At 54.0% G+C, this 17,466-nt stretch overlaps 1 protein-coding gene across 3 annotated transcripts in view; it reads left to right on the top strand.

Moving 5' to 3' along the window:
• Window positions 1–17,466, top strand: part of RGS3 (regulator of G protein signaling 3) — a 129,522-nt gene that overhangs the window by 50,678 nt on the left and 61,378 nt on the right. For 2 of the 3 annotated variants that reach the window (XM_062207715.1, XM_062207719.1), the window contains 3 exons: window positions 3,962–4,151; window positions 6,330–6,413; window positions 12,709–12,820. In XM_062207715.1, the coding sequence (XP_062063699.1) occupies window positions 3,962–4,151; window positions 6,330–6,413; window positions 12,709–12,820 (386 nt within the window). Of the gene's footprint in view, window positions 1–3,961; window positions 4,152–6,329; window positions 6,414–12,708; window positions 12,821–17,466 lie in introns of those variants that run through there. The other variant, XM_062207714.1, reaches the window with a different exon arrangement.

The following is a 17,466-nucleotide window of genomic DNA, read 5'->3' as shown; positions in this document are numbered from 1 at the left end:
GGGCCTCCCAAGTGGCGTCTTCACCTTGCACCAGACGCCTGCCCCTGAGCTGTCAGTCTTGATGGTGGAGCTGGCTGGGCTCTCCTTTAACCCCTCCTTGCACCTGCTGGCGAGCTCAGACCCTGTGAGGCTCAGGTCACTGATGGAAGATATTTTCTTTCCCTCTGGGGCAGTTGGCCTGGTCTGTAGGAAGTGAATTTTTGTTCCATCTGGGGAGGAGTCTGACAGTGATTCAACAATGAGTTTTTTAGAAAGCTTTTAGTTGGTACATTAAGTTAGAGTGGAGGTGCCACTTCTAAGTGGTGACTTCATTAAGGGCAGGGCCTGGGCCTGACTTATTTCTGTGTGCCCAGTGCAGGACCCAGGGCCTGGCAGACAGCATATACTCAGTAGAATTCCAGTTGAGTGACTGACCGAAGGAGAAACATTCTAGTAGCCTTTCAGGTTTGAAGCCTGGAGGAAGGAGGAGGGATGGGAGTGTTGCCTGCAGTTTGCACATAGCTGGGTGATCGGCCATTGATTCCCCCTCTGCCTGGGGGATGTCTCTGAGTCCCTGGTATGCTCCCAGTCTGTGTCCATGTTTTCATCACCCCCCCCCCCCCCCGTGAATATAATGCTTGGTGAAACAAGAAGGGCACAGTCAGCTAAGCTGTGGGGAGAAGGACAAGTAAGGAAAAGATGATGTCAGTAACACTGGGACTTTTTGAATCATTGCATTGATATCTTGATCTCACCTCATGTATTCATTATAATAATCCTTTGGCATCCAAGGACATCTTTGCTGTTCCGGGGTTTAAGTCTTCTTCATAGCTCCCAGGCCTGGGGTTCAGAGGCAGGGGTGAAAGTCATGGCACAAAGTTGCCCTTAGACACACTTGGGGTTGTCTAGAGATTAAGACTGTCACCAGTGGGTGACTTCTCAGAAGGGAGGGTGGAGCTATCCCAAGTGGAATAGAGTCTGGTATCCTCCCCAGGTCAGGGTGCCTGCCCGGCTGTGATTGGCAAGTTCCCCATGGTTGCTGGTGCCCTTGGCATTGTCCCCTGCTCTGTGAAGGCGGCCTAGCCTCAGATTCACCACTGCCCAGGGGGCATGGCTGCTGGGCTCACCTTGGAAGCTGGGGGAGAAGCCGTGTCCTTACTGTGTTTGGTCAGTGAAGCAGGTGTTAAAAGAGGGTGTTAAGGAGTTTGGGCCAGACATTCCAAGAAGTTACAAGTGGAAATAAAAGAGTTTGCCTCCACAGAGCTCAGTAACTGGGTTGCAACCTGGATTGCTCTAAGAAAAACATACTTCAAAACCAGGTTGGGAGGGCCATGCTCACTTGCTATACCTTGCCTGGGGTTTGTGGAGATGGGGCATCACAGCATGACTGCCACATGGGTTGGGTTGATCCTGCCTTACGTCGTTTGCTGGCCAAATGACCCTGGGCAGGTCATCAACCACTCCAGGCCTCAGTTTCCTTGTTTAGATTATGGGTTAGACAGACCTTTCCTTTCTCAAGTCTGAGTTATGGGACTCTCAAGGCCGCAGGTGGGGATTCTCTGATAGCCCTGGGCAGTTGGGCTGGGGCAGGGAAGAAAGAAATTCTTATAAGTCTAGGACTGGGGACCTAAGGCCCAGGCTTTGACACTTGCCAATGGTCCGTTTCTTTAGCTTTGGCCTGTTTTGCCTGAGTCCCCTGCTGGTCAGTCTTGCATGTTTTCCCCTTCTGTGTTCTAGGTGTGTCCATGTTAAATTGGTCTGCCAAGTTCCAGGCCCACCCTGTGGCTCCAGTCGTAGCATGGTTTGAGGCCCAGCAGAAACTCTGCCTCTGCCTCCACTGGCCCCGAGGAGTTGGTTATTCACTGGCACAGGATTTGTGATCATCTCTTACCCATTCACACTTGGGCCCGCTTTACCAGCTCTTTCCTATCAGGTCTCCTGTGCGAGCCTCCTGCCGGCCCGGGGCAGGCAAGTCAGTATCCATATCTGGTCCACTTGGCAGTGGAGGAAACTGCAACTCAGCAGGGCTAGCAGCCTGCTCAGGGTTGCAGAGCCAGACTCCGGCTTGGGAAGCCAGCGTGCTCAAGTTCAGGTGTCACTTCCCACCCCCATCCAGGGCAGAGCTTGACGCTCAGGATGGGTTCTCTCTGTAGAAGAGCCGGGGCCCGGCAGCACAGCTCCTCTGGGCCTGCCCAGACGAGGAGCTGTGCAACCCCTTCCTTGCTTCTGCACCTCCTAACCCCGTGGGCTCTTGCTCCTCCTCTCTGAGCGACTTGTAGAAGAGGCAGGAAGTGGTTTGAGCGATCATGGTTTGAACGCTGCCCCCAGATTTGACTGTGTTCGGTGGTCACTTAGTGGGGGCAGTGAACTTGTTTTTCTTATCTTCTCAGTAAGAATGGGCACAAGGTGGTGGGAGGAAGCAAGTGTGAAACCTTCTGAGTTGAATTTTCCTCTCAGGGCCATAGACTTTGCGTTGGTGGGGGGCTCCCCTGAGATGTATGATGCACAGGGCCACCTGTTTACCTGCTGGCTGCCTGGGCTGGGGGTGGCAGAAGGAGGCCCAGGAGCTGGGACTCAGGCTGGGCACCCAGGCCAGGGAGGCCTTGTTGGTTGCCCGTCTGGTAGCAGGAATCCCTCTGGAAGAGGCCCATGTGTGTGCAGAGTCCAGTCCTGTGGGGTTGGCCTCCTACCTGCTTGTGTCCAAGAGTTCTTGGCTCCAGCTACTGTGTTTGGCTCCTCTGGCCATCTGGTGGGCTGTGATACGGTCCTCTTGTTCAGCTGTGTGTCCAGAATTCCCTTGAGGAGGGACCCCCACTGCACCCCACTCCCCTGTCGTGCAGCCTTTGGCTCTCTTTCCTGAGGGTGGCCTTGTTTCTCTCTCCCTTCCTCCCTTGTGTGCTTTGACTCATTTGTGAGCTGGTGGCCAAGCTGAAGTGCCTTTCTGGACGCCATGAACCCTGGAGTCCTGTGGGGCACCTTTTCCAAGGGAAGGAATCACAAGCACAAGTTAGCAGCTAGGTTTTACCGCACATTTAGGAGGTCCCCGGCACTGTGGTTCTAAGGACTTTACTTAGTGCACCTCATTTACTCCCCACAGCACCCCAGTGAGCTTGGCACTGTGTTCCAGGGTCACATGGCTGCAAGGGGGAAACAGGATTTCAGTGCAGCCATCCGGCTTCAAAGCCAGTGCTCTTGACTGGGAACTGGGGCAGCAAGTGCCACTCCTTCCTCTGGGCTGACCAGGGTGAGCCAGGTGGCTCCAGCTCCCTTGGCTGGTACAGGACAGACTCCGATGCCTCGCTGTCTCTGTTCCCACTGCAGAGCCTGGTCCATGGGCCTAGGCAGCAGAGCCAAGTGTACAGGGAGTTGTGGGGACCGTACAAGGGGTGAGCACGTGCCCTGGCTCAGGGCCAGTTGGTACGCCTCTGCGACCCACTATTCTCTGGGGGACTGTGGGCTTGAGAGGTCAGACCTTTTGAGTTTTCAGAACCTGAGCGATCTTGGTTTGTAAGAGGAGGCCAAACGTAGAGGTCTGGCTCCCAGCCTGGGTCATTGCTGCCTCTGTCGCAGTCGGTGAGTCCTGGCTCTCTCCCAGCGCTGGAGTTGCCTGTTTACGTGTCCGTGTTTCTCACTAGAGTGTGAAGGAATTCCTCGAGGCCTGAAATCTGTCTGGAGCCTCCCTGTAGCTTCAGCACTTTTCCCAGGGCCTCGCATGAAGTAGATGCTGAGGAAACAGCTGCCGACTGGATGAGGCCGCATTCCCTGCTCCTGCGAAGGGGATGTCTGGCAGGGCTGGCAGGGCGATGGAAGTGCCTCGCGCTCCCCAGCTCTGCCCCACAGAATCCGGCACTCCCAGTAAGGGCAAGTCCTCCACAGGCCTGGGGAAGAAGTCCCGGCTGCTCCTGAGAAGGGGATGTCTGGCAGGGCTGGCAGGGTGATGGAAGTGCCTCGCGCTCCCCATCTTTACCCCCACAGAATCCAGCACTCCCAGTAAGGGGAAGTCCTCCACAGGCCTGGGGAAGAAGTCCCGGCTGATGAAGACGGTGCAGACCATGAAAGGCCATGGGAACTACCAGAACTGCCCGGTCCTGAGGCCGCACGCCCCGCACTCCAGCTACGGCACCTACGTCACCCTGGCCCCCAAGGTGCTGGTGTTCCCCGTCTTTGTTCAGGTGAGCCTGTGGCTGGCCCCAAGCTTCCCCCTGGAGGAGCTGCCTCAGTCCAGGCCTCATGCTGGGACTGAGGCGCCCCCTGGGGAGGAGAAATAGCTTCAGCTGCTCAGGGTCCTGGGGGTTTCACTGACAGAGCAGAGGGAAACGTGGGGGAGGTGAGCCCAGCGGTAAGGGGGTCCTCCTGCTGTCCCTTGCACTCTGCTGTGCTGGGCACAGAGCAGGTGCACCACCACTGCTTGGGCTAACGTCACGGGCCTGCTTGCCGAGGCTCCTGCTCCTGGCTCTGGTGGTCTCTTGCTTGGAGATGGCTGAGGAAGAACCTGGAGGTCTGGCCTCTGACCGGTCTCCTTGGGCTCAGCAAACCTGCGAGGCCAATGTTCGCTGGTGGCCTGAGAGCCATTCAGGTCTTCTTCTCTCTCCTCCTCCCTGTTTCCATCTTCCTCTCATTATTACTCCATCCTGATAAAACCAATGGGGACGTCTAGGTGCCTTTTCTGTGTACATACACACATCAGAAAAATCAGACTGAATTTTATATTGTTTTAAAACACAAGTTGTAGCATGAGCCTTTCCCATGTTGTTAACCGTTCCTTGAGCCTGTTTTGTATCTTCTGCACACTCTGGTGCGTATGTCACCAGTTCTCTATGCAGATACTTCTGAGTGTCTACACTTTGTTGTGAACAGTTCTGTGAGGCAAATCCTTGTGTGTGAATGGCCTCTCTCATAATTTTCCTTGGAAGAGTATTCCTGGAGCCACTTGACTGGGTCATAGTCACGATCATTTTTAAAGGCCTTTTACACACTTGGCAAAGGCTTTCCAGGAAGATGCTTCCATTAGTTTATCCTCTTTTCAGCACCATAGAGGGGACATAGCCCCGGCAGCTTCATTTCTGACCATGCCTTCCTTCTCTGGTAGCCCCAGCTCCCCATGCTGGGCCTGTTGCTGTGCAATGCACCTGCAACTGAACGCTGTGTTAGGACGGCTGCATCTCTGGCACGCAAATGCCTCTCCCACACAGCTCTCTATCCACAGGGCCTGGCTTCTGCCTTTCCCTAGGTATTTTTTTCTTTCTTAGGATGTGATGCAAAGGTCATGGGCATCACAGGAAAGTTATTATTTTATTTTTGTTTTTGACTTTTTATAAGCAATTAAAATTAGTTTTCAAAAGTTATAATTTTTAAATTATGAAATATGTAAACTAAAGATGGCATAACACTTAAATGTATGGTCTAGAAAATAACCCTAGGACAAATATCCACTAAGATGAAGAACTAGACCATAGCTACCGTTTTCAAAGCCTGTGTGTCTCTGCCACTCATACAGCACCCTTCCTACCAGGCGCACCCACCAGCCTGGCTCGCTTTTCTCTAGTTTTCCATCTATGTGCCGTCCTCTAAATAACACTTTTGGTCGGCCTCTTTCTAAATGTTATTTAATAGAGCCATCCTGCGTCCGTTTGTTTGGCTCCTGCTTCTTTTGCTTCATATGATTTAGAAGATTCATCTAGGTTGTGTGTGTAGTTGCTGTTTGTTTCATTATCTTTCTTCAAGCACTTTCAAGCCATGTTATAAATAGATGGCCACAAGGACCTGTCCTGCTGGGGAGAGCAAGGCCTGCTGGGTAACCTAGAACTTATGGAGCTCTCTGCTGGGCTGAGTGGGGCAGGCTGACGGGTGAGGTGAGAGGTGTGGGTGAGAATCGGTCCCTTGGGAACTGCAGGCTGAGAAGGAAGTCACTTGGCTGAAGTGTGGAATGAATGCAGAGCAGGGCCTGGCCCGGCCCGGGAGGGACTCCAGTGACCAAATCTCTTGGCCTGTAGCTCTCAGGATTGCTCCAGGGTCTGGCACCAGGTGCCTTCCTCAGGGGCAAGAATAGCATGATGGGGGCTAGGGGGGCTGGGAGCCCAGGGGAGGAGAGCAGTGCTTCAGAGGGCCTAAGCGGGTGACTTCCTCCCAGAGAGCGTGGCTGTCACGTGAGGGCTGGTGGGGAAGGTGGCAGCCACAGTTCCACACAGGACAGGAGCATGTCTTTCAGTTTCCAGTTTGCGCTTGAGGGGGCGTGAGGGTTCAGTGGGCTGGTGGCTGGCAGTCCCCTCTCTGTCAGGCCGCACCCACGCCCGCCTGAGCCTCACAGGGCTCTTTGAACTCACTCAGCTCAGGCCTTGCTTTGTTTGCAGCCACTGGATCTCTGCAACCCTGCCCGGACCCTCCTGCTCTCAGAGGAGCTGCTGCTGTACGAGGGGAGGAACAAGGCTGCCCAGGTAAGACTTGCACGCGCCGTGCCCAGGGAGGCCGTCCTGCTGCCGTCGCTGGTTGACCTCTGGCCCTCACCTGTCCGTCTTCCTGAGGGTCTTGGAAGCGTACAGTCTCAGGCTAGAGGAGACCTGGCAAGTCTGCCAGCCCCCTCCCCCTCCCTGCCTCCTTACCAAATGGCTGGCCTGCTTTTTCTTTCACATTTCCGGTGATGGGGAGCTCAGCTCCTCTCAGGGCAGTTTAGTCCATCTTGGCTGGCTTGGACGTTTCCCCAGCCCCTGCAGGCATCCCCTGGTCGGTCCCGGCTTCCTGTAAGGAGCAGAAGAGACGGCACTTGTGCCCCGCTGTGATGAGCGGCTTTGTGGGTGAGAAGATTAAAGCAGTTAGCTGGAGAGATGTTTTAGGGAAGCATCGGTTACCCGAGTTTTCTGAGTCTGTATTAACCCAAATCCCAAATCCTGTGCTGAGAGATCAGTCTGTGGTATATCCTGGCTGTGCCAGCAGAGCTTGGGGGTGGGGGAGGGGGTGCGGGCAGGTCCAGGGCCGGTCTTCCTGGGCCCTCGGCCTGCTTCCTGCTGGTTGGGAGAACCTCGCTTACAATCCCCAGAGTGCCTGGGTATCAGCTCAGCCCCTGAACTTCCAACTGTTTGGGAAGGCAAATGGGAGACCTGGGACCTGGCCAGGCTCTCTGGAGGTTTTAAGGCTTCTGCCAATCATGTCCTGATGCCGAATTGGCTCCACCAAGTTGAGGAGCAGCTGGAGGTAGTGGAAAGTGCAGGGAGCAGGGAAGCAGGAAGCACGTATCCAGCCGCAGCTCTGCTGCTGTCCTCTTGTGACTTCTACCCCTCTTCCTCTGTCTTCCCATCTGAATAGTGGGTATGTAGTGTGTATTTGAGGCATCAAGGGCCGAATCTGAGGTGGGCTGATCTAACAGCCTCAGCATTTTGGGGCACTGTGACTGTGGCTAAAGCAGGCAGCTGGCTTTGCTTCGTTTTGTTGTTTAGTCAAGCAGACCAGAGCTTATATGTTCCAAACGGGCACTGGCTTTGTCGAGGGAGCTCCCTGAGGAGGCTGCGTGCTCATTTCTGCCGCACTGGTATTGCTTACTGTATTTCTGGATCTCTCCTCTGAGAGCGTATCTTCTGAATTGCCTTGCTTTAAGTAAAACTTCATCTGGTATGAGGTTAGGTTTGACCAACAAGCACTGCCTTGGAGCGGTGTTTGGTCAATGCCTGTGATTGTGTCAGGAGTCAGAAGGTGTGGTGGAAATTCATCAGCGCCCGAAGAAGGGGAGCCACCCAAAAACATAGAGAGGAGCACTTTGAAAAGTTCATGGAAAGGGACAGCACTGTGGCATTGTGGGTAAAGCCCCTGCCTGTGACTCCTCCAGCATCCCATGCGGGCGTTGGTACGGGTCCTGGCTGCTCCACTTCCCAATCGGCTCCCTGCTAATGCACCTGGGAAAGCAGAAGATAGCCCAAGTGCTTGGGTCTCTGCACCAATGTAGGAGACCCAGAAGAAGCTCCTGGTTCTTGGCTTCTGTCTGGCCAAGCCCTGGTTGTTGGGCTTACTTGGGGAGTGAACAAGCAGATGGAGGATCCCTCTCTCTCTCTCTCTCTCTCTCTCTCTCTCTCTGTAACTCTGTCTTTCAAATAATAAATAAAATAAATCTTAGAAAAAAATAAAAACAATGCAATGAAATTACACAAAGAAAGTTCACAGAAAATGGAATTAAAAGGTAAGTGTGGGGACTGGCACCATGCGGTAGCACATAAAGCTGTTGACTGTGGAGTTGGCATCCCATATGGATGCTGGTTTGAGTGCCGGCTGTTCCACTTTTGATCCAGCTCCCTGCTAATGGCCTGGGGAAAGCAGTAGGAGATGGCCCAAGACCTGGAAGAAGCTCCTGGCTCTTGGCTTTGAACAGGCCCAGTTCCAACCATTAGGGCCATTTGGAGAGTGAACCAGCAGATGGAAGATTTCTCTCTCTGTAACTCTGCCTTTCAAATAAAACAAAAAGTTTTTTGTAAAAAAATATGTGTGTTGTGCTGTTGAAATGTTTTGGAATCTATGCATCTGAGAAACTTCAAAAGGTTCATAGAAAATGCATATTATGCAAAAATTATGCATGGATTTCAAAACTTGCTTCAACATAAACTTATCTTTTAATTCCATTTTTACATACCCTTATACATATGTCTAGATTTGTTCTTTTAAATTTTGCTCAGCATTAAAGCTGCACATTTTTTAAGGCTTGTTTGTACATTTGAAAGGTAGAATCAGAGAGAGAGAGAGAGAGAGAGAGAGGGCTCTTCAGTCTGCAGGGTTCATTCTCCAAATGACTGCAACAACTCGGGCTGAGCCAGGCTGAAGCCAGGAGCCTGGAACTCCATTTGGATCTCCCACATAGGTGGCAGGGGCCCAAGGACTGGGACCATCTTTAGCTGCTTTTTCGGGTAGGAGCATTTACAGGGAGCTGGATTGCAAGTAGAGCAGCTGAAACTCGAGCGAGCACTCCGATACAGGTGCTGGTGTGGCAAGTGGCAGCTTAACCCACTGTGCGGCAGAGCTGGCCCCTACTCTGCAGATGTTGGGCACTTTCCTGCGTGTCCTCACTCTGTGTCCATTTCAGGAACTGAATCCCAGTGGGGTGGGGGCACCCCCATGGGAAGCACGATGAGGAAACTGAGGCTCGGGTGACATTCACTAGGACCCGAGGGCTTCAAGGTTGGGGAGGGCTGGAGCCAGGAATTAGTTCTTCAGTCTCTGGCTCAGCACCGCTTCCTGTGATCCCACGCTGCCTCTGGCATGATTGTTTAAAAACAAACCAGCAAGCCCAAGCTGAAGCCATCCAGAAAAATCTTTGCCTTGTGCGTCTTTGGAGCCTTAAAACCAAGAACATCCACCCACCCCTTGAAGATTGAAGGAAGCGATTTGAAGACAAGTAAAATAAATACATTCCTTTCTCCTGCATTGTGATGGCAACCAACTATGTGGCTCCTTGGTGCCCTATCATGTTATTAAGCCAAAAATACAAACCAGCTCCAGAGAGATCTGGATAAATTCATAGAGCCCCAGTGTTGGTCAGACTCTCAGGAATCATTTCTTCCAATTGCTTCCCTATAACTTTCCAGCTACAGATTTCCTGGTCAGTTCTCCTCGGGGCAATGGAGAACACTAAATTTTAGAAAGTCTCTACGCAGAATTAATGTCTGTATTTCTGGAATGTTCTTTCCTCTTGCTTCTTTGTCCCATCTCTTCTCTGGGCAGGATCAGATTTGCTAATGTCTGTGAGCCAATCCAGTCCCACACCATGAACTGTCCCCCCCTGCCCCATCACACCCCGTGCTAAAAATCACACGCTTGAGTATCCTGAGATCAGACCAGCACTTTGGAGCAGCCTCACTGAAGCCTTCAAACCATAGTAACTGCGCGTGTGCTGCAGAGGCCAGGCTTGTGCTAGGTTCCAGGAATACTATGAAGCACCGGACACACCCTCACTTTACACTCTGACTCATTCAGTTTACCATTAACCAAGGCACCAAGGTCTTTTCTGCAAACCCTGCCTTTAGGCCAGATTCCCGGGAGAAGGTATGGTTAGGGCCCCTTGGGAGAAGTCACCCTCCAAATTGTAAGGATTCCAGTAACCAAATGGTCCCCTCAATCCCTGACCCTTTGGGAGAACAGATGTGTCCTTGGAGCACGTGTGGAGAAGACACCTGGTGACTCCATGGCCTGTGGGGGGAAGCCAGCAGGTGCCTGTTCCAGGGAGATGGCGTCATTCTACCATGGCCAGCAGGATGCTGGTGACATGGGAGGGGGCCACGTGTCCTCCCCAGGCACGCTCGCTCTCCGCCTTGCCTCAAGCTGTGTGCCAGCTCTGCCTTTTTCCTGACCTGACCTTTGGGGAAATTTTTCATTCATGCCTTAATCACTTCCTGTCTAGACCATATTCTCAGCTCTGGGACTCAGCCCCAGCAGTGGCCTGGGGCTTTTCTCACCTTGCCCTGGCTCCCCCCACTTGCCTTCCATGCAGTCTTCCCTGGGCCTGCGCCATCTTTTGTCTCCCCAGGTTGTCTCCTCCAGCCCTTCCTTTGCGGCCTTTCCTGTGGGTCGGGAGGTGACTGCCAGATTGCCCTGGAGTTGGGGGCATCTGTTGGGGGAGCCTGAGGGTTTGCAGCTAGCTTTGAGTCTTCTTTCTGTCGCCTTGCACTTTGAGGTCCTTGCCTCAGACAACCAACCCCTCAAATCCTCATGAACTCTGTGTTTTTTCCCCCCCTTCCTTTAACTACTTTATTATTATTTGGTCTCCTTTGTCCCTCTTCTTTTTGGAATCCCTGTTTGGATTCTTTTACATTCAGTGATTGGACAGCTATAGGGTCAGACAGACCTGGCTGTGTGGCTATGGACAGGTCACTTAACCTCTCTGATCTGTAGGGTCCTCACGTGTAAATGAGGGCAATGATGTTATTTAAATGAGGATCCACTGAGCAGGAAGTAACTCACTCCCAAGATCCCTTCCAGCCCACAGCTCTGGAGCCTCCATGTTTGGGCCCCGCTGGAGAAGCCAGAGCTGCTGCCAGTCTCCTGTTTGAGGACATCTGGTCCCCTATTGTCTGTGTGGCCCATATCCCCTCATTTTCCTGTGTTTATGCTACTTTCAAAAAGCCAAGAGATTCTTGGAATACAAGATATTTTCAAATTATAAAAATAACAGAGTCTTATTGCAAAATAATGCGAATTAAGCAGAAATATATAAAGTCAAGTCCCACGCCCCTGGGTGTAAGGAATGTGTGAGTATTCTAAGTAGTGAAAAGATCTATAGGGGTGTGCGGTCGGTGCTGAGACTAAGATACCACTTAAGATGCCTGCGTCCCACATTGGAGTGCCTGGGTTCAAATCCTGGCCCCGCTCCTGAGTCCAGCTCCCTGCTCATGCATCCTGGGAGGCAGCACGTGATGGCTCAAGTACTTGGGTACTGGCTATGCACATGGGCAGCCCAGATTGAGTTCTGGCCTCCTGACTGGCCTGGCACAGCCCTGGCTATTGCGGGTATTTGGGGGAATGAAACAAGATGGAAACTCTCTCCCTGCCTATCTCTGTCTCTCTGCCTTTCAAATTAAAATTAATAAAAAGTTAAATAAAAATGGAGAGAGATCTATAGTTTTACAAAAAGTGGATCATACTTTCGGTATTTCTGCCCACTGTGCTATTTTGGCTTCTGATAGATTTTTAGTTCTGCCCACACAGCCGTCCTTTGTGCTTTGCATGGTCACATCAGTTCTGCCACATGAACATAACGTGGCTTGTGTCCTCCATCCTCTCTGGCTGGGCATTTGCATTGTTGGTGAGAGCATCCTTGTAGGTTGCTATTTACGTATCCTGGTGTTCTTGGAGGAGGGAGTCCTAGGAGTGCGTGGTGCGGACTTGACAGCTTTCACGCAGCGTGTTGACCCCTTACATTTCAACAGCAATCCAGCGCACTCTCGCTGTGCCCCTCAGTCCGTCCCAAGTACCTGGCTGATTCTTTCTACGAAACAAGCGACGGAACAGCGAAATGTCAGGTTTTGACACCTCAAAGGGGAGTTCACATAATTAATACTTTGTTTTCTTTCGAGACTCTAAAATTGGATTTTATTGCTTTTTGCTGAAAGGCCACCGCAGGATTTACACAACAAAGACCAGTGTAATCTTCAGTGGCATTAGAGGATCAAGTGGATTTTTTTTTAGCATCCAAATATGCTGAGCATGCCTGTTGGTTTACCTATAATGTCTAAAAATAGTCTTCTCCTTTGTTTTTGGAGCAGCAGATACATGTATGTATCTGTATTGGTGCATAAGGAACTGGCTTTTTCTCCAAATGATTTATGATTAATGCAGTTAGTGTTTTCTGTAAGGACTTTGGAAATAGAACCTCACAGTGCACAATGTTCACTCCAAAGGGCTTGTGCAAGGAGCCTGGGAAGGACCCAGGGACCTGGCGGGAGAGTCCAGGGTGGTCATTTGGTCAAAGAGGTGGGCTGGGGGCCTCGGGCTGTAGAGAGACCTGCCCAGGCTGTCTGCCATGGAGGGTGACAGCCCTTCTTGGTCTCCTGTTCCTTTTCTCCGGCTTTGAGGAGTGGAAGTGTAGGAAAGTGGCGGGTGGAGGGGCTGTCTCCTCTTCAGGCAGCTCTCTGTGCAGGCCTGAGTTGCTCCTTGTTCTGCCCCAGCTGCCAAGGTTGCATTACCCGGAGCTCCAAGGGAGGCTGGGGCTCCCATGCCCAGGGGACAGCGGAGCAGCCTGTTTGCCTTCTTCCGGTGCAGGTAACCCTGTTTGCCTACTCGGACCTGCTGCTCTTCACGAAGGAGGACGAGCCTGGCCGCTGCAATGTCCTGAGGAACCCCCTGTACCTCCAGAGCGTGAAGCTGCAGGAAGGTAGGAGGTGCCCCGCTGCCGCGGCAGCAGGCAGCACGGTGCTGGTGTTCCGTTCTCCCCTGGCAAGACCTCTGCTGCGCCCCGAGCTTCCCAGGGACATTTCTGTCCTAGGGAGTGAGGGGGTGGGAAGAGCTTTGCACTCAGTGCCGTGTCCTGAGTGTCTCAGCCCTGCCCCTCACTACCAGCTTGACCTTCCTCAGCCTCTCTGTTTCCTCCTGTGTGAGTGGGGATAATAATAGCATCTTAGAAAGTTGTGAAGATTAAATGAGGTCATATATGCAAAGCGCCTGGCCCACAACAGGTGGCCAATAAGTGCTTGTTGCCGCCCCCACTCGCCACACAGCTCTGCCATCGGAAACCACGGCCTCTTCTACCCGCAGCTGCGAGGCCCTGCCAGAGCTGGCGAGCAGGAGCCAGTGGGAGTGTGGAGTGAATGTCTAACCCGCCTGTGCACTGCACCGCCTGCACTCGGGCCAGCCAGCCGGGAAGCAGCTGGGAGTATCTGTCGGGCGGTTTGGTTTGGCGCCTGAGGTCTCCGCTGTGAAGGGCTCGATTTCCTCTCCCAGATTATAAAAACAACAACAGACCTGTCTGAGCACGGGTGACAGGGGCAGGGAGGAAAATGTGACCCAGCAAAAGAATTCTGTTTGGGCGGGTTTTGCTCCAGGAAAACTTCCTGAGTGCTTGCAAAGCCGTCCTGCACACAGGGCCCCTGGAAGCTGTCAGTGTGAGAACCGCTCTCCGGGCGCCTCGGCACAGGAAGGCACGGACTTTTCCTTCTCCGCCTCCGGCTTTCTCCAGGGCGGCCCCCGAGGGGCAGTGAGGACGAGTAGGCCTCTGAGCTGCCAGGCCAGGGGGCTCCCTTGGGCCAGCCAGAGGGGAGCAGCCTGGACTTCTGGCAGCTCTGCCCTTGGCCTCCCGGCTGCTTGCCTGCCGCTTTCTGGCACCCGGCTTCCCCCTGCACTCCCCTCTCCCCTGTCCCCCAGCGTGCAGGTTTGTACCCAGGCACCCATGGGATAGCTCTTCTCTGCCGCCCTCTCCCTACTCCCAGCTCAGACAATCTAGGACCCAGCCAAACGTGAGGAGCCCAGCATGGGGGCCCTAATGTACACTGATTCGCTCTGAGACCTGGACCCTTGCTCTGTGCTACACCTGGCAGGTCTGGGGCCCGAGCCTAGGACCCTCTTTGCTGCTAAAAGGAGGGAGGGAAGAGAAGGTTGCGTTTCAGGTAGAGTCTGGGGATGGAAAGAGGGCAGTGCCAGACCTGGAGGCAGTAATGGTGGTGCGGGGGTCTGGCCTTGGCTTTGCTGCTAATGCACACTTGGAGTACACCCTCCCCCCATGCCATTTCCGTTTTCAGAGCCTCAGCTTCTCTGACAGGGGACGTAAGGGTGGGGCCAGCTCCACCCCTCCAGCTCTGACACCTCCCAGACAGGACCCTCCCAGGGTTGGGGTGCTGTGAGGAGCTAGACCATGAGTGTACCTTCTTGCCTCCACCCCTCAGGCCTGGACTGGGACTTGGTTGGATTTTCCTCTCCTAGAACCCCCAGACCCAAAAGTTGGGGAGCTCCTGTGGACAGGATGGCCTCTCATTAACATTGCTTATGGCAGGAAACTCCTTGGTTTCTTGTTTGTCTCTTTGAAATCAACATGAATGCCAAGGTCAGCGAAGGTGCCACTGACCTTGCCTGATGGTCCCTGGGAGGAGGGAATCTGCCCCACCCCAGGGACCAAGGACTCCATCATGCAACTTGCCTGAAGGGTCCCTAGCCCCTCGGGCCATGCACATGATCAGGGCCTGGCATGGGACATGGACCATCATGGATGCCCCATGGACATTTGTTGGGTGAATGAATGAATGATTACAAGAAGGCCTGGGCCAGCCTAGGAGGAGGGTGAGATGGGGCAGGTTACACCCCTCCCCCTGGGCTCCCCACCAGCAGCCACTCACGTTCTGCCTGCCCTCCTCCCGCCCAGCTTGCCCTTAGCCTCAGCAGGCCTGTGGTCAGTGGGATGGGAATAGGCAGAGAGCTGGCGTTAGTGACATTGGGACCCCTCTGGTCAGCCCGGCCCATTGTGGTCTCTTCCTGCCTCTGCCACCTGCTGGCTTTGCTACTCTTTGTGTTTTTGTCTCCCAGGTGGCAGCATCACGCCCACAGTGTGTCTTGCTGACTAGCTGTGGTCTCGGAAATGGCCTAGAAATGTCCGCTTGATTCCTGGGCGCTGGACTCGCCCTGGGGAGCCAGGGGCCCAGTCTTGGAAACTTAGCTGCCAAGGTCCCACCCAGCTACGGGAATGCTTGCAGCTAGATCTTAGACCTTTTCTGAGTGCTTCCTCAGAGCTCAGTCAGTGCGGGTGGCCAGGGCGGTGGCCGGGGTCGGGGTGGGGTGGGGTGGGGAGCCACATTCCCCTCTGGAGAGCAGAGCCTTGCGGAAGTGCAGAGGAGTCAACCTGCAGCCAGGCGGGAGGGTGAGGCTGTGGTCACCGACACAGGCTTTGGAAGTAGCCGCCTGCCTTCAAACCTGAGCTTTATTCACTGTGTGCCTTGAACAAGATATTTGCCCGCCCTGGGCCTCAGTCTTGGTGTCTGGAGAATGGAGACCACAGCCTTCATGGCTAGCGTCAGAGGAAAGAGGAGAGGGTTTGGTGAGTGGTGGAGTCTGAGAACGAGGCGGAGGGGCACATGTGGGCCAGGAAGCTGTCCCTAGACTCTGCCCGGCCCTTGGCGGGGGCTCACTGCACATGGTGGGACGTGAGACGCACTCCAGGACCACATGGCTCCTGGTTAGCTCTCAGAAGGGCCGAGCACTTGGGGAGTTTGAAGGAAGACGCGAATGTATGTTGGTGCCCTGCTCCTCGCAGCTCGCAGCTCAGCCGCTCAGCGGGCCGCCCAGCAGGGCTTTCCTGGGTCAGCCCCTTGCAGCCTGCGGCTCCTCTCCGCCCCCTCCACTCCGCACTTCTTTCTCAGGCCCTGAGCCATGCTGAGCGCTGCCCCCATTCCATCCTTCTCGCAAAGTGCTGGCAGCACAAGGCTGTGACGGGGAGCAGAGCGCAGTGAGCGTTCACAGTGATGCAGGGCCGGCGGGCCAGGAGGGGTTCGGCTGGCACGCGTCAAGGCATCCGTCCACCCTCCCCGGCGCAGGGAGCATGTCCCGGGGTGTGTCCCCCTGACCTTCGTCTCCTGGCTCCTTGAGGCTCATCTCCTGGGCTTTCTCAGTCCCTCCAGCGCTGTGTCCCGGCCAGCTTTCCATTTCGCTTACTTTCTTCCATAGATCTGTTGGCCCACTCTTGGCACTGGGGTCTGCTTGTGGAAAGGTCAGGAAGCGACCCAGTTGCTTTCTTACGGGAAAACAGCCACCTCCTCTGGTCTCCACCCTCAACGGCACTAGAAACCGGCAGCAGACACTTCGGACTGTGGTTTTCTGAAACACGATGGCGTTCTTCCCTCCCAACCCCTCTCTCAGCCGGGAGAGCTCGAAAGTTGGTTCTCCCTCTGCCCATAGCAAGCCCCCATTGACTTGGAAGCTGTTGGTATCAGGCTCTGGCTGGCAGCCCCCAGCCCTAGGGATATTTTTGTCTAGGGAACTGCTTGTGGACTTGCTTCCAGGGTGCCTGGTCTACACCCACACCAAGGCCCTCACTCCCTGCTTTTCCTGGGAGCTGACCTGACCCACATTCTCTGTTTCCACCTTGCTGCCTTCTCCTTACAACACGCTTTGGTTTTGTGGCTGTTTCTTTGCTTCAACTATGTGTTGAGGGCATCTACTTTGGGCCCAGCACTAGGCCGGGTGCCTTGATAGGAGAGAGGGGCTGAGCAGGACCAACATGGTGGGTGGTTGAGGGGTGGAGTATGTAGTGGGTTGGAGCCTGTCCTCTGGATGCTGCCCACATTTAAATCTAAAGTCTTGGGGCTGGCATTGTGGTGCAGTGGGTTAAGCCACTGCCTACAACGTCAGCATCCTATACAGGAGCCAGTTTGAGTCCCAGCTGTTCCATTTTGCATCCAGTTCTCTACTACAGCATTTGGGGGAGGAGAAGAAGATGGCCCAAGTGCTTGGGCCCCTGCTACCCACTGTTTTATGGGGGACCCATATGGAGTTCTAGTTTTTTGGCTTCAGTCTGGCCCAGCTCAGGCCATTTTGGGGTGTGAACCAGTGGGTAGAAGCTCTCTCTGTAATCTTAAAGAAAAAAAAAAATTAATCTTAGTCTCCTTACTGTAAGCTCCTGAGAGGTGCTTGTGATGAGGGTGGAGCTTATGCATGGGAAGCATTTAGAGCAGCAGGGGGCGCATAGCCCTGTGGTACTGGAGGCTCTCTGGCACGCAAGTATCACACCTGTGCTGACAGCCTGTCCGGTGAGGTCAGTTGCTGAAGTACAGGGAGCTCCTAACTGCACCACGCCTGGGCCCCAACAAGCGGCCCGTGGGGCATGCTGCTGGGTCCTGAGGCATGGCCGTGGTGGTCAGTGCAGGTGTTCTGGAGGAGGAGAGGGGGTGGAGGCAGGGCGTCTTCTCGGCACTGTGTCCCTTCAGGAGATCATGTGCTTCTGCATCTCCACTCCTTTGCCCAGGCTCTTCCCACCTCCTGCAGTGCCCTTTCTTCCAGTCTCCAGTTCTAGCTCAAGAGGGGCCTCCTCCTCTAGGAAGC

Source organism: Lepus europaeus, chromosome 12, assembly GCF_033115175.1.
Source record: "Lepus europaeus isolate LE1 chromosome 12, mLepTim1.pri, whole genome shotgun sequence".
NCBI classification, from domain to species: Eukaryota; Metazoa; Chordata; class Mammalia; order Lagomorpha; family Leporidae; genus Lepus; species Lepus europaeus.
This window is presented reverse-complemented; position numbering and strand designations above follow the sequence as displayed.